At 39.3% G+C, this 24,157-nt stretch overlaps 1 protein-coding gene across 8 annotated transcripts in view; it reads left to right on the plus strand.

Annotated features, from left to right (window-relative positions):
- GTDC1 (glycosyltransferase like domain containing 1) overlaps window positions 1-24,157 on the plus strand; it is a 181,218-nt gene that overhangs the window by 34,874 nt on the left and 122,187 nt on the right. For 6 of the 8 annotated variants that reach the window (XM_027695901.1, XM_027695898.1, XM_027695906.1 and 3 more), the window contains one exon: window positions 23,669-23,879. In XM_027695901.1, the coding sequence (XP_027551702.1) occupies window positions 23,698-23,879 (182 nt within the window). In that variant the 5' untranslated portion in view covers window positions 23,669-23,697. Of the gene's footprint in view, window positions 1-23,668; window positions 23,880-24,157 lie in introns of those variants that run through there. The other 2 variants (XM_027695897.1, XM_027695904.1) reach the window with 2 other exon arrangements.

Genomic DNA, 24,157 nt, shown 5'->3' on the forward strand with positions numbered 1-24,157 from the left:
GCACTTCAGTCAAAAGGAAATATTTGACTAGAATCAACTTTCTTTGGCATTCTGGCAGAGCTGGTGCTGTGTTTCCTAAATCACAGTTGTAAGAATTACGTGACTTAAATAAAAATTAAATAATAGTTGCAAGTTTATACAGGATGTATATATTTTTCTGTGTGTATAATTTGTAATATATAAATAAGTGTGTGTATAAACATATATATATAAAATTAGATATATAATTTGTACCATGTGTATTTTACAGCACATGCATGCAAACTCCTGGCAGTTAAACCATTTTGTTTTTTCAGGAGCCCGGGTTTCATTGCATGTGCCTGTAAATATGGCAAAACTGGAAAAAATAAGATAAAAAAATGAGTCTATGCAGAACCTCTTTGTTCCAAATGTTCTGTGACCAGTGGGGACATGGTGAGCTGGAGTGTGACCTTCTATAAGCTGAATTTGGGGTGGAAGAAGGAAAACTTTCCTTTTTTTTTTTTTTAACAAATGATGTTTTTTTAACAGATGTTAACATGAAGTCTTAATGTACAAGCTTCTTGAGTTATCAGGTTTGACTTCTTAGCAAAAGAACCCTAAATTTCCACTTGGGGATGGGAGGATGTAACAAAATTATGAATAACAACACTATTATTTCCATTTCATAGAATCATAGAATGGTTTGAGTTGAAAAGGACCTTTAAAGATCATCTCGTTCTAGTTTACTTTGGTGAATTAAAATAAGATATTAGGGAAAAAAAAGAGGTCATGTGAGTATATGTTACCTGAACCATATTTAAACTGATTTAAATCCAAGCTATCTCCACTGAATGATGAGAGTGGGAGGAGTTTGAGTCACTGCACAAGGTAAAATGTCAAAATGACTAATCACACTGGGCTGAGGAGATACAGTTAATTCCTGAGCTGCAGAGCAGGTCTTTAAGAACTGTGGTAAGACTATCCCCAATATAAATATAGCTAATAGTATTTCAGTGTAATTACATTAGTTGTCACGGGGCCATTTAGGAAATTACGTCACTCCAGTGCTCAATATGGAGCTGGGTCATGTTTGGAACACATATGTTTATCATGTTATATATTACATAAGAATATACATGTGTATATATAATATATGTCTATAAGCATATACTACGTAATAAAGTGCACAAGAATGTTATAATGCAATGTATATTATGTATAAAAATATGTAATATATAGAATATTCCATGTGTGCCCAGTCCTCAGAGCTCTTGTGTGAGTAGGTGCAGCTCTGTGCTTGAGGGACTCTGCCAGCAGCCCCATTTCAGACACGTGCTTTTCTGGAAAACAGACTTTTCTTAGAAAATGTTGAGCCAACTGACATTTAACTTATGTTCTTCTATGTAGCAGATAAGTATTTTTTTAGATCACAGGAGATAGTGTATCATGTGTTAATAGCCTCCACCACAGTTTCTCAGTAGAGCTCCTCTAGTAGTTTTTGAAAGGTGTTAATTGTGGTCCATTAGTGCAAGCAGAGTTAATTGAACCTTAAATATCTCTAAACGAGCATGTGAGCAGAGTCTTTCCTGCTGGACTTTCTTCCACTACTTTTTGGTTCTTCAGGTAAAAATGAAGTTACTCCTGTGCTCTATAAACAGCTGTACAGAATTCACATCTTAATTTTTAGAGGGCTTCATTCCTTATTTTCTACTATAACTGCTTATTTTCTGAATGCTTAAACTCAATCAGGCCAACAGAGTGATTTAATTCTGTCAAATGCAGTCCTGTCTGACACCTTATATTTCTTTTATTGATATATCATGAAAATGTAGGTGCTACTGGAAATCCCATAGTGAGATTTGTTAAAACTGAAGCATCTCTGTAGGCAAAAATGCATCTTGCAGCAAAGGCAGTACAGAAAGTTATTTGAGTTATTCCAAATTAGTCTTGCTAATTTAATTGAATTGGGGGTGTACAATCTCATTTACTTTTAAGCAGAAATAAAATCTAGAAGTAAAGAGGTGCTGTGGTTTACATACGCAAAATATAAATTGCATAAACAGAACTGGTGCCTTGAATAGCTCGAACAGCAGTTGTGCTTGTCAGAGTTCTGCAAGAAAATGATATTTCACAATTGTGAAACATGAAGAAAAGCGCTTGTAGAGTCCCACTCAAACCCCACAAACAGGGTTTTTTTCTTCTGCAAGAGGTGAGCGGTTGCTGCACAGTGTTACTACTTCTGTGATAGTTGATTCATCCCTTTGCTATGCAAATTTTAAGTATACAAGGATTCAGTACTTTTATTTAAGAAATATGCCTGCAGGCTGTATTGGTAGGCTTTAGGGAGATATCTGGTTTGGTGTGAAATAAATAGTTGTTCAAAGATCACATGAATTTATGTCTTAGAAGATGAAAAGTGACGCTGTGAGCGTTTTGAGAGCACCCCCCTGTACCCGGCACGTGAGCTCGTCGCTCGGTTTTGGTTTTTCAAAGAAACCCCACCAACCTCATGGAAAATCACAGAGCAGCGACATGTCACCTTAAAAATGTGAGAGTTAGGGCTTGAATTTGAGACACCCCAAGCCCTGAGGGTTTTACCCTTGGAGTAAGTCCTTGCTGCTCCTGGTCGAGGGAGTAGTTGCTTTTGCTTCAACTTTGCTCTTCAGCCCATTTGAGTGCTTAGCTTTTAATGAATGGATTTAAACGCCATATTTCAGGTTTATGTGCTAGTTGTAGGCATCCAAGTTTGCATATTTTGAGTAAAACAGGAGAAAAAAGCCCCTGAAAGCATTTGAGTGCAAGAAGGCTTTGGTATTTGCAGTTGGTGTTGAAGACTTGTCTTGCTAAAGAAAGCAAAGCATTTACTTAAAAGCTGTTCACTGACTAATGTGGGCCACATTTTAATACACAATTACAAAATTATAATGCCAGTTTAATAAAATTTAGGTTGTAAAATAGCTATTGGGTTAAGCCCAACCCCTTTTTATTCTCTTACTGTCAAAAATATTAATCAGCTCCTCCCTTCAGTGTGAAATTCACTCTTGGTGCAGTTTTATTATCCTTTCTCTCACCCAGCAGTGTCATTCTTTCTGTGATGGTTTCTTTTCTGGTGCAGAGCAACAGCATGTTTTGGAAACATTTATTCCTTTTCTATGAATAACTTCATCTTCATTTATGTAACTGTAGTGAGGACTTTTATGCCTTAATGATCTAAACGAAAGAAATTAACTTGTTCATTACCTTTCAGTATAAATGACTCCTACTTGTGACTTAAAGTGTAAATCAGCCCAGAAATTTAAATGCCTGAACTTGATTTTTGTGTGCCTACTCAGTAATATTCACTGAAATTAATAATCCTGATGCTTGTCTGCATGAGAAAGTTGTTAAACTGATTTAAATAGAGATGATGGAAATAAATTGCAGCTCTCTAGGTGAGGCAGCAGCAGCCTTCCTCATGTGCCTCCTTGTCTCTGCTTTTCCTACCTCCCTAAAATGTGCTTCCTCATCTTAACTTTGTCATTTTTAATTCTGTCCTATTGTTTCCATTGAGAGGGATTAGTAAAGATAAATTTTAGCTTTCCTAGCATTAACATTAGCTTATATCTGTCATATGTTTCCTAGCTAGACTAAATACTGCCTTTTTCACCCTGTCACACTTCATTTGAAAGAACCAGTCTACCTAGAGCTGGGCACAGGGTTTCCAGCGAGGAAAATGGTAAATAGTTGTATATTTTTATAAGTTTGATTTTTTTTTTTTAAATGCTGTTTGACTTTCCTGGACCCATGTGTGGTGCTGGTGGTGTTGCTTGGTGAAGGTACAGCTGCCAACCATCCTGTGGCTTCTCAGGTAGCCTGAACAGTGGCCTCAGCTGGCAGTTGGAGAGCTGCCAGGTAGTGGCAATTAGGCATGGAAGCAATTAAAAACACATACTCAGCACTGGTGAGGCCACACCTCAAATCTCTGGTTCAGTTTTGGGCCCCTCATGACAAGAACATCGAGGGGCTGGAGCTTGTCCAGGGAGGGGAATGGAGCTGGGGAAGGGGCTGGAGCAGCAGGAGGGGCTGAGGGAGCTGGGGAGGCTCAACCTGGAGAAAAGGAGGCTCAGGGGACCTTCTGGCTCTGCAACTCCCTGACAGGAGGGGGGAGGTGGGGGGGATCGGGCTCTGCTCCCAAGGAACAAGGGACAGGAGGAGAGGGAACGGCCTCACATTGTACCAGGGGAGGTTTAGATTAGATGTTGGGAAAATTTCTTCACTGACCAGGTTGTCAAACCTGAACAGGGTGCCCAGGGCAGTGGTGGAGCCCCATCCCTGGAGGGATTTAGAAGATGTGTAGATGTGGCACATGGGGACGTGGTTTTAGTGGTGGCCTTGACAGTGCTGAGGGAACAGTTGAACTTGATGACTTCGGAGATCCTTCCCAACCTAATGAGTCAGTGATTCTCTGTAGTCATGATTCTTTTGATACCAGTGTCAGAAGAATCAATGCACTTTGTAAGGTGTTAGATTAAAAAAAGCTCTCAGGTGTATGTGGTGTAGTTGAAGGAGAAAATAGTGTGTGGGCATTTGAAGCATGACAGGGATACATACCTGAATTTGACCTGATGTGCCTTTTTCCCTGTGAAACTACTTATTTTTTTTTTTTTAAATTTCATCTGGAAGCAGAGAAATTAGACCTGTTCTCATTATGTTTCAGAACCCTTTGGACAGAGTTCTGAAGAGTGGGATGTCTGGCAGGATCTGGGATGGAGAAGAACTGCTTTTCCTGGGCATAATGGCAGCCTCCTTTGATCAGCTGGAGAATTATGCTATCTAATTCTCCTGCAAATGTTCTTTTAAAGCCACAAGTTGGTCAGATACACTTTTCAACAGCTTTTATTATTTATTTTTATTTTATTGAAATGGACACACATCACCAAACAAAGTGAAGTAAGTTTTAACTGCTTGTCCTGGCCAGTCAGGATCTGCCTTACTGCGTTTTCCTGTTACCAGAAAAGCAGTATTTTTATTATTTGGAAGAGAGGAAGAGCAGAAAATGGTATCTTACATAAAAGCTGCCTCTCTGCATCATGGCCTGTACATGTGTGAGAGCTGATGCTTTCTGCAGTTGCTTTTCTTTAGGTACAGATTTTTCTGTAGCACTTATGTACTCAATTCACTTCCCTGCCTTCAGATTTTATCCGTTCTGACAAAGAGTACACAGATAATTGCTAAATTAGAAGTTAGCACAACATTTGGGTGTCTTTTTTTCTTTCTGAATTTGATGAAATTGTTACATTTCTTTTATATATTCAGGTTTTCTTAGGTAGTGATTTCCTCCTGCATGTAAGTAATGCTCTTAGCAGCGATGGTGCTTTGAACTGTCACTTCATCCCACTTGAAGTTAATTACTGGAAAACTGAGGGGTTTCTTTTTTTTTTTTAACATTAACCAGTTTCATAGAAGGTATCTCCCTTTGCTGAGGGTGTCACTGTGAGGTAGGAATAACTGCAGTAAACTGGAGAACAGAGCAATTGAGCCTTTGATCATGTGAAAATGTAAGCATGTGTTGAAGTTTCCACTGGAGCATTCCCACCAGCTGCACAGGGCTTGTTCCGAGGGCCCGTGGCTTGGGAGAGATTTGAGCAGTCCTTAGCAGGCTCGGCAGTAAAACCCACATATCCTCTCAAGCCAAGGTGCTTTAAGTCTTTGCTCAGACTGCTTTAGTAGGCACAGAATGAGGGAGATAATATATTTTTAGCTTTTAAATTCAAAGAAACCTTTCAATTAAAGGAATCCTTGACAATTTTAAATGCTCTGCTCTTTGCGGTGTTTGTACACGGTGATGAGGAGTGGGGCGATTTTGATTTTCCTACTATCCTATTTAGTTTATATTGTGGCAGTCTATACCATCAAATGGCATACTTTGTTTACTGCTCTTGGTAGTTTTTCCAAAAGGATCAGAAAACCAGACCTCTTATCCTTTAGTGTTGTGAGTAGTAGGATGATGAATGTACCAGATTTTAGATTCCAGGAGATTGCTTTCAAAAATAATTGTAGGGGATAATCTGATTTTTGTGATTTAAAAACTCACTAACTGCAAAGTCATATAGATTTAAGTGAGGGTTTTTTCCTGATATTGGAGGCAATGAAACAAAAAACTTGAAGTAGTTGATTTTTTTTTTTCTTTTAAAGATACTACGGGTCACAGCTCAAGAACGGAGAAGTCTATAGTCTGAAAGAGCCTGGGATCATAGGATGATTGGCCATGAGCCTGTGATACCTATATCCAAAAGAGTGTGTAATCATGGAATACTTGAGTATTCTGGAGTGTCTGCATTTAATCTAGTGCAACTTTCTAGTTTACATTGAGGGATATGACTCACAAGGCTGTATTTATATTCTTTACATTATAAAATGTGCCCTACAAAGGCTTCAGATGATTTTTCTCAGGATTTGGATTCTGTGCAATCAGAAGTCAGGCCAAAGTGTAGCAGGTATCTTCTTGGACTGTGTTCTGGGATTACATATAAAATGCAGAAGTATTTATATTTTTCCTTAGTGCTAACAATGCCTTCCTTGCAGGCATTTTTTTTTCTGCAAAGATTTAGTAAGTTTAATAGTTACTATGAAATACTTGCAAGTGTTTCCTTTCTGCAGAGAATTGAAAAAGGTCTTTTTTTTCTATTGGCATTTGAAAAGCAGAAAAAAAGTGACTACTACAACAGAATTTTATTAATGAATGATTTACACTGGTTCCAGCTGTGACCATGTGATTAGTCCTTCACTGAGCAACAATGGGTATTTTCTTTCTGCTTTTATTTAATTTCCAAGAATGTGTCATCTGTTACATTAAATGCTGCCAGTATACCCCGTGTAAACTGGTATTTTTTATTTCCCTGAAGCATAAGATGAATACCCACCCATATCCTTCTGGAACTACAGTTTTAAATGAATTGGGAATTTTATTGACTATATCTGATTCAGCAAGCCAAAATCATAAAAGTTAAAATATTTATTAAACGCACTAGACTGTGGGATGCCTTGTTCCCTAGTAGTGCAAAAGATAGATATTTTCACTTTTAAAATTCTATCTTAATATTTTATTACAGCAATACAATGTGTTATAGAGGTGGACAAGCCTGCAGATTGAAATGTGGATAGTCCAGATTGTTCCTTTCCCTCGACCATATGGTGTAGTTCTAAAAGCCTTTTGTACGCTGTCTGTTCAGTTAATTGTAAACTCGGTCTTTAACGTACCTTAAAAATGAGATATATGTGAACTAAAAGTCAGTATATCCTCTGGTAAGTAAAGTTTGCTAGAATAAATCTAAATTCACAGCCCAGGTCTCTTGGTACATTTTCTTTCTGGGTGAATTTGAAAGTCTTTCACCGTTTCTTGGTAACGAATGTGAGTCTCTGTGTGTGTGTGTGTGGAGAGACAGGTTTTTCCATTTCCTCCTAGGGGAAGGGGGGGAGATTTGAGGATATAATGAACATTTCATAATATTTTTGCTTGGCAGACAGCTCTGCCAGTGGGTGATGTGCAGGAACATCGAAGATTTCTGACAGATGGATGGTAGGACTGCTAATACACCTACACATGCTTCAGTCTCTGATGTTCCCGGTGTTTCTCTGATGCCCAAGAAGCTCCTGCTCACGCTTTGGTCTGATGTTGCCCAGTGAGGGGCTTCAGAAGAGCAGAACTAAGTTTCTCTGGAATTTCACATGCCACAGAGAGGGTAATTTATTACACTCCTCCCAAAGCATTTATTACAGAGGCAAATGGGGTTTTTTAATGTAATAAGGAGTTAAAAATGAATTATTAGAGAGTTTCAGAATCAATTCTGTTTTCTGTTGTCTCACCATAAGAAGCTATTTGGGAAAAGCGACTGTTTTGAATGCTGATAGGATTGTTATATCTAAAGAGGAAAACACAAAAGAGTAGGAGTCTCACTGAAACAAATTTTTTGTGAGTTCTAACCTAGTTTGAAGCATTGGAGAGTGTTTGCTCAGTGGCAGTTTCCATGGTAGACAAGGCTTACATCATTCGTGGCTTTGGAGATAAGAATCCACTAAAATTAAAAAAAAAAAGAAAAGCCAAAACATTGAGAATCAAGCAAGAAGTAAATGACAGTAGTGGAGAGTGAGACTAATGTGCTGTGAGAGGCCCCTCATATTGGAACTTACTGATCTGTGCTGCATATCTGAAATTTTCGAAGGATTTCAGATAGTCTTCTCAATAGCTGAATGCAAAGGGATGGGTAACTTTAGGGGATATTAAAAGGAAAAAAAAGGCAACTTTTTATGCCTACAGAGGTTAAATAACTCCTGACCTTTGTGGGTGCAGAAATGGACAGAACATCAGCAAGTCATCTCGAAATAGAAACAAATAATAACCAACAGCACATCAATTTCTTTCCAGTAGTTAGTATGTTTGCTGTGAAATAATGTAAAAGTTGTGAATTTAAATAATATGATGGTAACTAAACAGCAAAAAACTGTTGGAGAATTTTAATTTTCCTAATGCTGGCTTTTTGTGCTCCCAGACATGGAATCATAGAATGGTTTGGATTGGAAAGGATTTTAAAGACCACCTCTTTCCACTCCCTGCTGTGGACAGGGACACCTTCCACTATCCCAGGTTGCTGCAAGCCCCATCCAACCTGGCCTTGGACACTTCCAGGGATGGGGCAGCCACAACTTCTCTGGGCATCCTGTGCCAGGGCCTCACCACCCTCACAGCCAAGAATTCCTTTGCATTGACTGACTCTGTCAGTGTGAAGCCATTCCCCCTTGTCCTGTTGTTCCAGGCCCTTGTCCAAAGTCCCTCTCCAGCTCTCTTGTAGCCTGGGAGGGGCTCTAATGTCTCCCCGGAGCCTTCTTCAGGCTGAACACCCCCAGCTCTGTCAGCCTGTCATGATACAATATTTTGTGTAGTTGATTCTTTTGAAATTCACCTTTGTGGAGTGATGAAAAAGAAATAGATGGATACAGGTCCTGCTCAGCTGAAGCATAACTTGAGGGTTTCTGTCTACACTGACCAGTATATTCCATGAAACAAGCAGCATTTTACTTCCATTTGATACTTTTCTGGCTGTAACCTGAAATCAGTGGGAGCAAGAAAGTGTCTGCGGGCAGAACTTTTGCGTCTTGCAATTCAAGTAGTTCAGAAGCTTTAAAGTGCAAGAAACCACATGTAATGCTTTAAGAATCCAGCTGTAATTTTGAGAGCTGGAAGAGAAAACAGTGACTGAACATTTATTTCAGCTTCCATATGATGAGAGCAGTTCTCAGAGCCTGTGAGTTGCTGCTTGCAGAGAGTATATGAATAACAGAGCTACCTATTTTTACTGTGCACTGGCAAATGTAGGCTCACTTCATTAGAGCAAGCAGTACAAACAAGATGTGCTAACTTGTATGGTTTAAAAAAAAAAAGACTTAATTTAACTTCCTATGCTGATTCTAAAATAAGAGAAATAAAGTCATAGAAAAATCATGAGACTTTGACAAAAATGTAACAGTCGTTTTGTCAAAAAAGTCTTGAATCTACTTGTATTTTAATAGTTGTTTCTTTAACTTCAGTGATCTGCATGTCCATTGAAAGCATCTTTGAAGTAGTTTTACCTGTCTGGGACAGTCTGGTTTGTCCTGGTACAGATTTGTAGATACATGTAAGATCTGTTCAGGGTCTCAATTTGTACTTGATAGAAGAGGACAGGGGTAGAAGATGAGAGAAGGGGTGTAGAAGACCAAAGATTGAAACAGAACAAGTGTAGAAGAGTGTTAGTAGACTTTAAAGTATTCAGGAACAGGGGCTGAAAAAGAGAGAAAAATGCAGAAGATTGGGGAGATTGGAAACAGCATGTGGAGTAGAACTGATAAAAGAGTGGATGACTTTGGCAACGTGTTAAAAGCTGTTTCCTTTTTCTGGTGGGAAGTTGAGATTTACCGAACAAGTCTAAGGAAAATGAAAAGAATGTGAGGAAATGAGCCTTGAGTCTTACTTGGGGAGGGGAAAAAATCAAAGGTGAAGAGGAGAACTTTGTATTTGATATGGTAAGATGGAGGAGGAAGAAAGAGATTGTTTGTAAAGGTGGATGAAACAATTGAAGTGGGGAAGAATTGACAAAGAGGGAAGTGAGGCTGGAGGCAAAAAAAATAATGCAAGGGAGCCATGAAGCTTTTGCTTTGGGAACAGTGAAGGAATGACTATTCAAATTGGAGGACTCCTAATGAGGAGTGAAGCAGGATGGTGAAATAGAAGATGCTCTGAGGTTGTGAACCTATCAGATAGAAGATGTAGAGGATATACAAAGGAAAAAGTTGGAAATGAGAAGGAAAAGATTGGAAGTGAGAGTAGTTTGAGACAGGAAAAATAGACAGATGACCCATCAAGGTGGTAGCTGATATGCTGTATGTAAGTCAGTCCTTTCTAGATTTTATTGTATTATTAATAAAGTTTAAGGAATAAAAAAAGAGATGAGGTAGATGTAAGGGAAGTACAATGTGAAGTAATTAGAAAAGAAGGTAAAAGAATTGAGGAAAAAAATAAACGTCATTAAGAAACGTAAATGAAAAGAGGAAATCAGGGATTCGATCATATGAGAAACAATTCATATGGTTTCAAGAAGCCTGGGTTTTTCTTTTGAAGATGGAATTCATCAGCTAGCCAGATGAAGAGGATACAATTTTGTCTCATTTTCATAATGAAATAATGAAAGTACAATCTGGGTAAAAGATGTATTTGTCTGTATTTTCTTAGAAAGGATGATGGTAATGATAAATTAATGCTGCTTTTCAGAATATTTTTCTCACGTGTGGCAAAATGTCAAGTAAAGTCTTCTGATTTGAAAGAAAATGTGTATTGTGGTGGCTTGGAAGTAGGAACATAGGAGTCACTTTTCCTTTCTTCTGCTCTTTGCTTTACTGTAAAACTGCTGTTGGGAAATGGTGCAAATCACAATTTTTAATTCAAGTTTTCTCATCTGTAAAGTAGAGATAACAATACCTACCTACCTACCTCACAGGAGTGTTGCAAGGTTTAATTAGTGTTTGTTAAGCTCTTCAGCATTTTTGGATGAAAGCAGATAAATGAAACCTCTTGTTGTTAATAATAGGAAAGCACCAGGCAGAAGATGTAGTACGATTTTGGGGTTGGAGGGAGGAGACAGAACAGTTACAGTTTGTTGTTTAAAGCACGTTTGAGCAGAACAATGGAAAATGTTTGGTTAGAAGTTATGTAATTATTAGTTTTATGTAAGAATCCAAGCATTTTCTTACAATTTGCTTGTAATTTGAACATTTAGATAGATCTAGTGCTTTGTTTCATTTTAGAATCATAGAATGGTTTGGGTTGGAAATGACCTAAAGATGATGCAGTTCCAACCCCCTGCCCTGGGCAGGGACACCTTCCACTATCCCAGGTTACTCCAGGCCCTGTCCAGCCTGGCCCTGGACACTTCCAGGGATGGGGCACGTTAATATAAGTTTAAGTCTCCTTTGACTTTGAAAAATTGAATAAATGATCTACATTCATTTTTTGCTCCTATAGTAAGATAAATTCTTTATAGTGTCCCTACATGCACAAAACCAAACCAAGTATTTCTCTGTCATCAAACAGTGTGTCAAGGTTTCTAGAAGTACTGAAGTGTGGTATTTGGAGGTTGTGGGCTTTGGAATAACAAGTCAGTATGCAACAATAGTAAGAAATATATGAAATTCTGTGTATGTGTGAGTGTGTGTCTACAGTATGATTTAAACAAGCCTGTAATATGATCAGGAGGAAGTTTTTGAGAAAATTGTTGGCAAAAGCAATCGAGTGAAATAGTGTTGAGTGATAAGAAAATCAGTGGGGGATTAGTCTTGCTGAACCTTGTTTCTGAGGCTTTTTTCCTATTCAGATAGGAAATAGTCAAAGTAACCATTCTATTTGCAGTCAAAGGAAATTTACTGTGTGTATTCCCCAGTACGTTTCTCAGAATCCACTGCGTGTGTAGACTCCAAGTTTACAAACGTAGTGGTGTGTCAGCAACATCCCAGGTGTCATTATAAATGTCAGCAGTATGTAAGTGGTATTTGTAAATAAGCCCAAACATGTGAAATGGTCTGTGATGCTCAACCATTACACACCTTCAGTACATTGAAGCCTGGTGCTTGGTTGAGTAGCTAAACTAAATATCAAGTGGTGTTACACAGCTTGAAGAGAAAACCAGCTTTTTTCTCAGAGAAAAGCAGACTTTTTTCTCAGTTGTTTTGTTAATGCCCAAGAAGATGCTTCTGTGAGTGTTAAGAAACCAACTGCCTATAGACTAGGAAAAATCGTTTATGGGTGTCTCTTGCCCAAACTCATTCAGAGCTTCAATGGGAAGGCAGAGTGCTGCAGCTCTGAAGAGTAGCTTGAATCATCTTGCATGAATATTGCCCTCTCCAAGGATATTGGCATGCAAAACAGATTTTGTTCATCTTGGAGGATTTTGAATGCACCTCACACATGGCTTCTTAACCATTTTGAGATGAACAGGCAGAGTTGGGATTAGGTTCTTGTCAGCGGAAGCAAACTGGTGCATGATCAATGCAGATAGGTGGAAATAATTCTCTTTTCCTTTCTCAAAGCATTTGTGTGGTATTGTTTAATTTGGGTGCCCTGTCTGTGTTTTTTAATCAGCATATATATTTGCTGGAGGCAACTTATTCTTGCCCTTCCTGCCCTTCTGCCTCCCTCTTAATTATATTTTATCTCCAGTAGTCAAAGTGGGAGAGCGAAGTGTCTTCCAGTGCTATTTCTGCTTTAAATGTGGGGCCAAACCAGTTTCATAAGCACTTTCAAGTATCTACAGCTCACAGAGCTTTGTTGCACCAACCTCTGTTTAAAGACTGATGGGAAGATGGGACCTGAAAAGATTCAGAAAGATAGGCATCTTTTACTCTGTAATAGTATAAGACCCATGTAACACCTCCCTTGGGTTTGGATCCACTTTGTGAAAGGGATTTTAACATAAACCTATCTTCAGTTCTCTATTTAATGTTATCTCCATAAGCAAAGCACTTCCTAACATGTAATCTAACCCTGCCCTCTGGCAGTGGGAAGCCATTCCTCCTTGTCCTGTCACTCCAGACCTTTGTCCAAAGTTCCTCTCCAGCTCTCCTGGAGCCCCTTTAGGCACTGGAAGGTGCTCTAAGGTCTCCCTGCAGCCTTCTCTTCTCCAGGTGAACCCTCCCCAGCTCTCCCAGCCTTTCTTCAGAGCAGAGGGGCTCCAGCCCTCGGAGCATCTCCGTTGCCTCCTCTGGACCCACTCAAACATGCTCATGTCCTTTGTATGTGAAAAATAATAACAAAAGTTGTAGCTGTAGCACTGCCATGAGCCTGATTGCGTGTGGAACACTGTTGTGAGGTAACCACTGCCTTGATTTCAGAGGTATTTCCAAGCTGTCCATATGCCGTTGTTCTTCAGGCCTCCAAGAGCTGCTTATGGCTGCTGTGAGTGCTTAACTGATGGCATTGCCAAAAATTTCCCAATGGCCAGAATAACTGCACAACCCTGAAGTCTTTAGTAGGAGTCAGAACAGATCTTTAACTTGCTGGCAAAGCTTGTGATCTTTGTGGCTTTGAAATGAAGAAGTGGGAATATTAAGCACAGGCCTTGCGTGCGTGAGGTGTGAGCAGTTTCTCGTGTTGGCTTGTAATGGTATTTCTGGCATTTCATTGTATCAGCAGTGTCAGTAAGAGCACCTACTAATAGCCAGCTAAACTTTAAATAGTGAGGGTCTTCCAGTAACAACCTTAAAATAGTTTCTCAGCTCTGAGCTCTGCAGCGAAGATGTTTTTCTCTGCACCCATGTAGTCGTGTCCATTGTAAACCGTGCTTAATATTCTTGGACTCCCTGGAAGTGTTCAAGGCCAGGTTGGATGGGGCTTGGAGCAACCTGACATAGTGGAAGGTGTCCCTGCCCGTGGCAGGGGGTTGGAACAAGCTGATCTTTTGGATCCCTTCAAACCCAAGCCATTCTTAGTGTTGTACCAGTGTGCAGGAGGAGCAGGCTGGGTTCTGCAGGTTCTCTGGTGGTACAAATGCAAGTAGCTGATAAGTGACAGCATAATTTCGGTTTTCTTGAACAGGATGTTTGATTTTGATAAGGATTTTCAGATTTTGAAGAAAAGTTTCATGAGCGTGGCCAGTTGACTCAGGCAGGGTAAATGCTTTTCAGATTCTTTAGGGAGGTGGAGAAATGATTCTCAAGTGACCTTAAAGCTAAAATCCCGAGTGATTTGTACTCATATCTTCATGATTGTAATAAGTAAAATAAAAAAATCCCTGGTTTTAACTGTTAAAAACTACAGTGCTGATCACGGGTTATAGCCAGATTCTCTTATGTGCAATAAAATCCAAGTTTTTAAGGCACAGGCTTTCTGAGGGTGGTGATTTAAATGGCACTTTTCTAATATCAGCCATCTGAGAAACTTCAAGGAAAAAATTTACATCTTGATGTCCTCCATGCATGTCCTTGCCTTGTTTTATCTGTGGCACTGTTAAAAAGGGCCACACTTGTTTCATGTCTGTTAAGGTCTCCCCCAGACATGAGTATTTATTCATTTTGCAGTATCTGTTTTGAAAACATCAGCTCAGAACCTAAACTTGTTTACAAAACAACCAAAATAACCTTCCAAAACAGATTGTTTTGAGCTGCTTGTATGTCGCTTTTATTCATGGAAAACAAATATTTCCTGCACTGCTCACCATTTCAATTGGCAGATGATACCAGACATGTTTGTTTAACTCGTGTCAGTGTTTTTCAGCTTTCTGCAATGTGTGTATCCATAGATACTTCCCAGTGGAGGAGGTGGACCCCTTAACTTTCTGATACTTGTGAAGTAAAATAAAATGTATGAATATGCTTTTCTTCATTGCTTTAAGCCCCTCCTTGAAGTATTTTGCTGGCTCTGCAGACAACAGGATGGAAACAAGTGACTTAAGTCATTAGATTTGCTATTCTTGGGACAGAAGAGATGCTGGGGAACACTTGCAGGGAACTGTCAGAAAGCATTTAGGCCATAATCCGGAGCCTTTCATATTTCTAGAGCCCTTTCAGAGGGCTTAGTCAAAAGTTGATAGGAAAATTATTTACAGGAAACAGGATGCTGCACCACTAAATCAAATTGGCAACTCTCATTGTGCTAGATTTATAAATTGATGTGGGTAACACATCTTCTGTATGTCAAGCTGGAAATAGGATGTAAATATTCTTAACATGGAAAAATATGTTTAGTGCTGCATGAAGCCCTTATTCAATGTTGTGGGATGTTTGCTATTGAATCTGAGAGCTTTCGAGGGGTTTCTGAAAGAGATAACGTGGTGCTGACTGCACAGAAGTTAATGAGATGTATTTTTGTTCCCGTAACTTTATAGTATGAAGTGTTGGTTCAGCTCTCTTTGGAGATGGCAAGAGTTGGGCAAACGGAAGACCAAAAAATTGTTTCATCTGTTGAATTTTAGTACTTAATATTTAAGACTAAGGACTTCTTTTGTGCAGGTAACATTGCAACCCTGAAGTTAATTAGTGAATCACAAGACCGTCCTACCCAAACTGAAGTAGGGGTCTAATACTAATATGTTTTTTCCTGTAAACACAAAAAAACCTGATGATTTATTATTTTCACTTGGTTAAGGGTTTCATAGCTTGGCAAAATAATCATGATTATAATTTTACATTGCTTGTGTTGCAGGTCTTTGGATGAGTAACATGGTAGTTACATTTGGCACCTCTTTTGAAGTCCATTTTTCATCATGGTTGAATTTATTTTTGAAGGAACCTTATTAACATGTGTTGTGAACTGCATATCACAGAATCACAGATTGGTTTGGGTTGGAAGGGACCTTAAAGATCATCTTGTTCCACTGCCCTGCCATGGGCAGGGACACCTTCCACTAGCCCAGGTTGCTCCAAGCCCCATCCAACCTGGCCTTGGACACTTCCAGGGATGGGGCAGCCACAGCTTCTCTGGGCAACCTGTGCCAGGGCCTCACCACCCTCACAGGGATGAATTTTGTCCTCATATCCAATCTAGCCCTGCCCTCTGTCAGTTTAAATCCATTCCTCCTTGTCCAAAGTCCCTCTCCAGATGTCTTGGAACCCCTGGAGCTGGATGCAGCTCTGCAGGTGGGGTTTCACAAGAGCAAAGGGGGACAATCCCCTCCCTCCTGTTCTGGAGCTGCTCTTGGTGCATCCCAGGATAGAGTTGGCTTTCTGGATATCTGTCCCTCCGTAATACTCGTCTGTGTGAGACCCATCCCAGATTTTGCAGCTGAACTTGATTTGACAGTAGGTCTCGTTCCATCCTTTTTGTGGACTCAAGGTGTGACTGAAGATGCAGATCCTTTCATCACATATTCAGAGGGATACCTTCTGACTGTAAAAGAAATCTGGCTTGTGCCCACTCAAATGTTGCTGCCAAACATCTCAGGCTACCAAGCCTAATGTTTCAATTAATGTTTAAATTAACTCTTGCAATTCTAGCTTTTGTACTAGAGGAGTTTAAGTCCTAAATCCCAAATTTTGGTGATACAAGAGTGAATTGCTATTCATTTAATGTTTTGCTGCTTCAAATTTGCTGAGGAGAACAAACCAAGTTTTTGATGTAGGGTGATTTTATTACCTCACAGAGCAACTAATGATGGCTTCTAACAAGTGTTTTGTGATTTAGTCAATCAATGTGAGGTGTAGACTGCATCTTTCAAATAAAATTAGTTAATATATTTGTAAGTGATTTTTTCAAGTGTATATATTTGTTCTTAAACTGGCTGTGAGTGCACATTGTAATTCTTCCCTTTCTGTACAGAAACTAGTCCGAAGCCCAGAGCGTGTGGAACACATTTCTCATCATATTCCTAATAAATCGGAGGAATTTCAAAATGCCAGCCCATTATTACCAGACTGGGACTTTTCCTATAATAGGGAACTAGCAACTAATATGTCTCCTGTCAAGTTTAAAAATAGCGCTACATCTCCCATTACCACACCTATTAGTTCCCTCTCCTCTCCGAGATCCTCTAAATCAAGTATCCCTCATCTATTTAAACCTAATGTAAGCCTTCAGGATCATCAGTGGTAGCAAATTTATAGCCATAGGTGCAGCACTGGAAATGATGAGTCCTGTAAACTCTCTCGAGCCTTCAAGTACTGTAAGCACAGTCCAAATAAGTTGGATAAAGCCAACATAGCATTAAACAACATTAGGAGTTTCTGAATATTAAGTTATTATAATTCCAGGCTTTTGAGTTACATGGCAAATGGGAGCTTGTAATTAACTGTTAAATCAGAATAACTAATTTTCTCTCAAATCCAATTGCAAACCTTGTGCTTTTGGATTATGCTCTCGTATTAGATCTGTACTAATTTTTTTTTTACTTTACCTTTTTTTTTTTCCAAAAAATCCTGCTAGTGACTGACGGGCTCCCCAAAATAATGTAGGACTTTTTGTGAAGATAATTGATTATTTAATATCTACTGCTCTGCAGAATACTTGTGTCAACTTCTGTAAATCTCTTGGGACCACTAAAGGGAGGAGACAGAGGCATGAACTCTGTGGAAGAGTTAATCCAGTTTGCTGGTGATGGCTGATCATGGCTGTAGTTGTTTCTCTGGCAGAGCATGGCCCTGGTTCTCCCATCACACCTCTTCTGTGTCTTTTTCATTCTCCTTTGGCTTAGACATCAAGAAAACTTTCTCCTAATTAAATATTAGCAATACTTAGTTTGCCTTTGTTAATCTGAACTCATGAAAATAGTTTACAGACTCCTTAGTATCCCTCATACCCTATCCTGAGCAGTGCATATCCCATATATACCCCTTAGTAGGTCAATTAGACACATGGAAAATGAGTTGTGTATTGTAATTGCTATTTCCAGTGCTCTGGGAATCAGGATATCAGTCAGTGAAATCTGCCTGAAAATGTATCTTTTGAGTGCTGTGCTCCAAAGGGGGATGGATGCTTCCCCACTGAGGTAGAGTTGGCTGTTGTGGTTTTGAGTTAACCATAAATGTGATGCACAGATGTTTTTCTCTGCTGGAAAAAAAGAATAAATTGCAATAATTTATTCAATATAGATAAAGATCTTCAAAGATGTTGATTGAGGATGGCTAGAAGTATAGACACAAAGTATTTATGACAGTCTTAGACTGTGTCAGGGAAGAAGGTGAAAAGTAAATTGTAAGGATTATTTTTTTTTCTTTTTTTTGTAGCTGGAAACAAACAAATTTAATTTACAGCAAGAAATGATGAAGGTCATTAGTGCCTTTGCCTAGATGAAATAGTAAAACAATTTAAATACTGAGTTTTAAAATGCATACTCTGCATATGCATTAGCAACTTTTTCCTAAGGATTTATAGCAATATTGTTAACTTAACATGCACAGGGTAATGTGCAGATTTTACAGCATGTTACTTTCTAAATACATAAACTCCAAAAGGAGCCTTTACTGCCTCTTCTGTCAGGGTGTCTCTGGATTGATAGCCACAGGACATCTTTAAACTCTAACTTCCAATTCCTGCTGTTCCATTTCAGGGTTGAAAGCACAGATGTAAGAAACCAAACCTGGCGATCCTCACATTTTGCTTTTTATTTAAGATCAAACTAAGTCTTTAAACATTATATTGTTTGCAAGATCATGGAATGGTTTGGGTTGGAAGGGACCTTCGAGCTCATCTTGTTCCACCCTTTATCATGGGCGGAGACACCTTCCACTATCCAAGGTTGCTCCAAGCCCCATCCAGCTATTCCAGGGATGGGGCAGCCACAGCTTCTCTGGGCAACCTGTACCAGTGCCTCACCACCCTCACAGGCAAGAATTTCCTTCTGATGTCCAATCTGAACCTACCCTCCTTCAGCTTAAAGCCGCCCTCCCTTGTCCTATCCCTTCATGCCCTTGTCATGTGGATCCTAAGCACAGTAAAAACTCGCTGTGGTATTTCAGTGAGACAAAAGCAGGCAGTGCAGTCGTGCAGGTTTCAGTGCACACAGCCTGTAGCACCCTTGATACCTGCAGGTAACAGTAGTTTTTGGTATTCTGTAGGTGTTTGCAGCTCTCAGGTTGCGTGCAGAAGGCAGACTGTGGTTTATGGGTGTCACCAGTAAATTAACACTAGTCCTGCTCAACCCTCCAGATAAAGGTGAACGATTCTGGTTTACCACATTCTCAAAAGGAGGAAAGGATTTCTTGCTTTTTCCAGTTGATTATATAAAAGATAAATTGTCGTTCTCGCTTATGCAGTTTAGTAATGACAAACCTCAGAGCTGGTACTTTTGGGTGATCTAAATACAAGTTAAATTTTGGTCAAACCTTAAAATGTGATTGTGTTCAAGGTACAGCTCCGGGTTTCGGTGAGTCACTGTCGTGAGTGGGAGGGTAATGCAGGCTCTTTCAATCTGGGTTTGTGTGTATGTACATACCACATCCCCCCTTCAGGTGGGTGCACGTTGTGGGGCTGGGAGGGAGAACGAACAGAGGAGGAAAGGTAAAGACCCCAAATAGTCCTTTGGAGAATCCCATTTTATCGCAACATGGAACATGGAAATTTTTTGCCTGTATTAGGTATTGCAGTGTGTTTATGTGAAATCATCAAAGGTTTTAAGTATGTTTATGTCCACAGTTCATACCTGATGGGTTTTGTAGTTGGTTGAGTTCTGAGATACTGAACCACGTGTGCTCTGGATACGGTGGTGGAATAAATTTCTCATACGTGTGGGACTGTGACCGTTAAAACAATCATTACTGAAACCCTATACCTTATTTCCTGTAACCAATAGCAGCTCTCTACCTATGGAATATATTAACAATTATTCCTTTGGGTTTGGATTGTTGCTCAGCTATTTTGTTGGACAGATATTTAAACATGATCTGTAATTTATGTTGTCTGACTACGTCAATGGACAGAGCTAATTATGGCTTTCTGATGTGAGCTGTGCTGATGTTTGAGAAACCACACTTCTGCTTGTAAGACAGAGGGGACATGTGTTCTTTAATAAATCATGGAAAATGACGAGTTTTGTCTACCTAGGTTGGTTAACAAAAATACTTGAGTTGGTGTTCACCTACATTTTAAAAAGAAGCCATGGTTACTGTGGCTAGTCAAACAATTAATTCTTCTGTGCCTTTAAATTTTTATTTATTACCCTGTATAGTACTCAGATTTCCTTTTAAAGGGAAATCATTAGGTCAAACAGTAGTGGCCCTGTCAGGGACTCCATCACTTGCCATGTTTCTGCAGAGTGCTCGCTGTGGGGTAGAGCTCCTGCAAGTCACAAAAGTCCTGGATGAATGTCACCATGAGGGGCTGGGGTTGAGACAGCACCTAATTACCCACCTACACTTCCTGGTACTTCAATATACCTCTGTATTAGTCATGTCATTTTGACACTGTAACCACTTGGAAGAATTTTTTAATTTCAGATAGTTTCTTCTCAGTGTATATCCTGAAGAATGTGCTGCTCTATGTAGTAAAGCCAGAGTAGGAAATATTCAAAGCAAAGGATCCTGCAGGCCTGCGGATTGAGCTGTTTGAGGAACACCCAGGATTGCTGGCTCCAGAGAGGAAACACTGTAATGAGAAAGGGGAAGCAGTTCTGTTTTTCTAATATTTGTTGTTTTCTTTGAAATGGGGAAAAGAATACCTGGAGTGATTTATATTTAATTGAGGATTGCATTCCATCAGATACGGTGAATGTTCTCAGGCCATTTATCAGCTGTGTCTTTTGGAGACCTCTGAGGAGTCTATGGGACGTATTTACCTTAACTTGGCTGGGTCAAGGGAAATAAAGCAAAAATAATAGCTGTTATTTTTGTATGTGAACAAAACTGGAAGTCATGTGGTGAAATATGAGGTAAACGACTGTGTCCTACCTCCTCTGTGCCCTGTTAAATACAGAAAATTATTAGTTATATGTAATATAATTTCCTTTGTATTATCAGTGTATCTTTTTAAAACAGAAGATTTATTGACTTTTTCATTGCTCTGTCTTAGTCAAGCCCTGAAGTCGATGTGACATATACTGTGCTGCCATTATCCTTTAGTTTCATATTTAGGCATTATCTTGTTAAAAAACAACCCCCCCAAAAAAGAACAAAATATGCCATATACTGCTTTTTATACGGTATTATAACATTTTTTCTAAATTGAGTGTGATGTATATTGTGAGTAATATATATATAGATCACACAATGCTAGAATCCTACAAGTGCTAATGAGGATTTTGGTGAGCATTTTTGAGGAGTGAGTTTTGTAAGAAACCTTTTGAGCTTTGGGTCACCTCTGAAAAATGTGTCACTGCTGATTTTCACCCTCACAGGCTGCTGCCGTGGGGTCTGCAAGTGTTATTGTGAAGAATTGCATGGGAAGAGCCATCTAACACCCACTCCACGACACATCCACAATTTCAGCCCAGTTTCCCAATGTAAACAGCCAAAATGTATGACAGTATTTCTGTAATATTTGCATGATGCAATTTTACTAATAGATCTAAAGGTAGGCAAATGCAGAATAACTAAATGTCAGGGTCTTTAGGCAGGGAGGAAACCTGAGAACTGAGAAAGTCTCTTACCATCAGCACGTACAGTCATTCTCTGTCCCTGTGAGGGATGTACAATGAAAACTGGTGCAGAATAAAACCAGAGAGCACAGTGTCGATTCAGCTAAACCTGGTGATAAAACCAGTTTCAGAACTATGATGAAGTGTGGTTTGATCAGATACTTTATGAACAAAATGCTTTATTACTGGTAGTGCTAATGACTTGTAAATTAGCTGCAACCCCTCCCTGAGCGACTGACTCGATGGCATTTACCAACTTTTCACATACCCCTTTTTTAGGGGCTGAATTTATAAAACACTTCCCTCTAGTCCTTTGAATTAAATTTTCGGTGACATTTGATGACAAGCATAGCATGATTAATTACAAATTGTTCTTTAGGTGAATAGTGCAGATTCTAAACCACAGCTTGTGTTTTTATAGCAGTTATTACCCTGCAGGCTCCAAAAGGGCTTTGGAGGAGAGACTATGATTTTGGTTACATCATTGTAAATTCAGAGAACGTCAGTGATCTCAAAAGTGTGATTTTTTCAAAATTAGGTCAGTGGAAAAGAGATCAGAATCTGTTTTGCTACCTGAAAAGAAGCAAGCTCCAAAATGGAGTGAAGTCTTTACTTCCAGAAGGCTTTCTTTTGGTTTTGCAAAGAACGTATTTGTTATATAAAATAATTTTTTTGAAATATTATGGGACAGTGAATAATAGAGCAAATTATAACCTGAATCCTGGGTGGATTATGGCTAGAAAGTCTGAGCATGGAATACTTTTTCTCTTGCTGTAATCTGTAATGACCTAGGAGCTCCACAGCACCATTTCATCTGGCACCGTGATGGGCCAACAGCTCAAAGCTATCTAAAGGTGTCTTACATTTTCTCTCCCAATTGAGTTGATTCAGTGTTTGGATTTTTGTTGCTGGCTAGCTAATCTTTTGGTAGCTACAGTGCACTTGTAAGGTGGTTTTTTTTTTTTAAGATTTGTTTTTTTCCCTCTAATTACAGAATACATAATATTTTTCACCTGATCTTGGGTTGAACTAAATCTCACCATTGAGATGATATTGAGATTTTCAGGAGTATGCAATTCTCTGTTGCATTCTCACTTCTTGTCACCAGAGGTTTTGGTAAGATAAGGATTACAGTCTGAAACTACTAGAAATGACAGGTCAGGAAATAGATGTAAGGTCTTGCAATATACAGCATCAAACATGAATCCTGAGTAAATGAGTTTAACAGAGTCCCCCCTTGTCAGGGAATGTTGAGGAGGAAGCCATCAGAGAGCTGGTCATGGATGGTGAATACCTTTCAGGGTTTTGTTTTCAGCTTTTGTGTGTGATGGTTTTGCTCGAAGCATCTGAGAAGCAGCTTTCCAGTACCCCAGGCCTGTGACTCATGAGGGCGATGAGCAACAGTCACAGGGTTTTCATCTGTCCCCTCGCTTTGGGCAGCGCATTTTGCATCCTGTTTGCGAGCAGCTCTGTGGCTTCTCATCTGAGAGCTTCCTTAAGCCTCCTCTGCTGTTCTCTTCCACCCATTTTGGAGTACTCGCAAAAAATATCCTGCTTTATCTCCTATTGTTGTTGCTTGGGTAGTGATCCCAGCTCCCAGTGATACAGGAGAGTCCTGGGGGATGCTCCAACTGTATCTCACCAGGCTGCTCTCTGGCTTTAAGTTCCTTACCTAAATCACTGTTACTAGCAAGTAAGAAGTGTGTTTGAATCGTTTTTTCATTTTATCTGCCACCTGGAAAAGAGGGGAAACGATGAAAAAATGAATAAACTGCTCTGGAACCTATGGAAGAATCGTGTGTTTGGGAGTGAGTGTGTAAAGTAAAACTCCTTTTAAATATCTGATTGAAAACAAAACAATAAATTCAAAACACTGTGTTTTCCTAAGTCCTGCACACTAAGATTCATTTAAAAATTACAAGTGGTATCTTTTAATGGTTGAAACAAATAGGTGTGATGATATTGTCCTCGTAATTGCTAAGTAGCCTTTTCTGAAGTAAACTTATTAATGTAATATGAAGATTTTTTAATGGAAAATCAAGAGGCCTTGCAATATATTTATGCTTTTTCCAACATAATTTTCTTAAATAATAAAAAAAAAGCTCTATTTCTAAAGAAAACTGTTTCTCTATTTTCATTTTCAGAATCCAAACAGTTCTGAAGCACTTGGAAAATGAGTGTTCTTCTCATTGAACCCTTTTATGGTGGTTCCCACAAACAGCTGATGGATCTTCTTCAGGAAGAGCTACAGGAAGACTGTGTCCTCTGCACACTCCCAGCCAAGAAGTGGCATTGGAAAGCACGGACTTCTGCTCTTTATTTCATGCAAACAGTGCCAACAAGTTCTAATTACAGGTAACCCAAGGACTGAGGAATTTCTAAGCTCAATTTACAGAGAAACCTTCAACCAGGTCTCTCGAGCTGAATCACTATGTGCATGCAGGGGTGTATGTGGAAGCAATTGGAGACTTGCAGTGGACAACACAGGTTTTTCTTCTTGGGGTATAACTGGGAAATTACTGCTGTGTTTTGTTTAGAATTTCCTAGACTGTTTTGTCTTGCATTGCCAGTCCTTGGGAGTCTCTGAGTATCTGGAAACATGATGTCTATACATGTATATGTATCTCTTATTT

The sequence above is a fragment of the Neopelma chrysocephalum genome, unplaced genomic scaffold (assembly GCF_003984885.1).
Source record: "Neopelma chrysocephalum unplaced genomic scaffold, ASM398488v2 Primary Assembly neopelma1_103b, whole genome shotgun sequence".
Taxonomy (NCBI): Eukaryota; Metazoa; Chordata; class Aves; order Passeriformes; family Pipridae; genus Neopelma; species Neopelma chrysocephalum.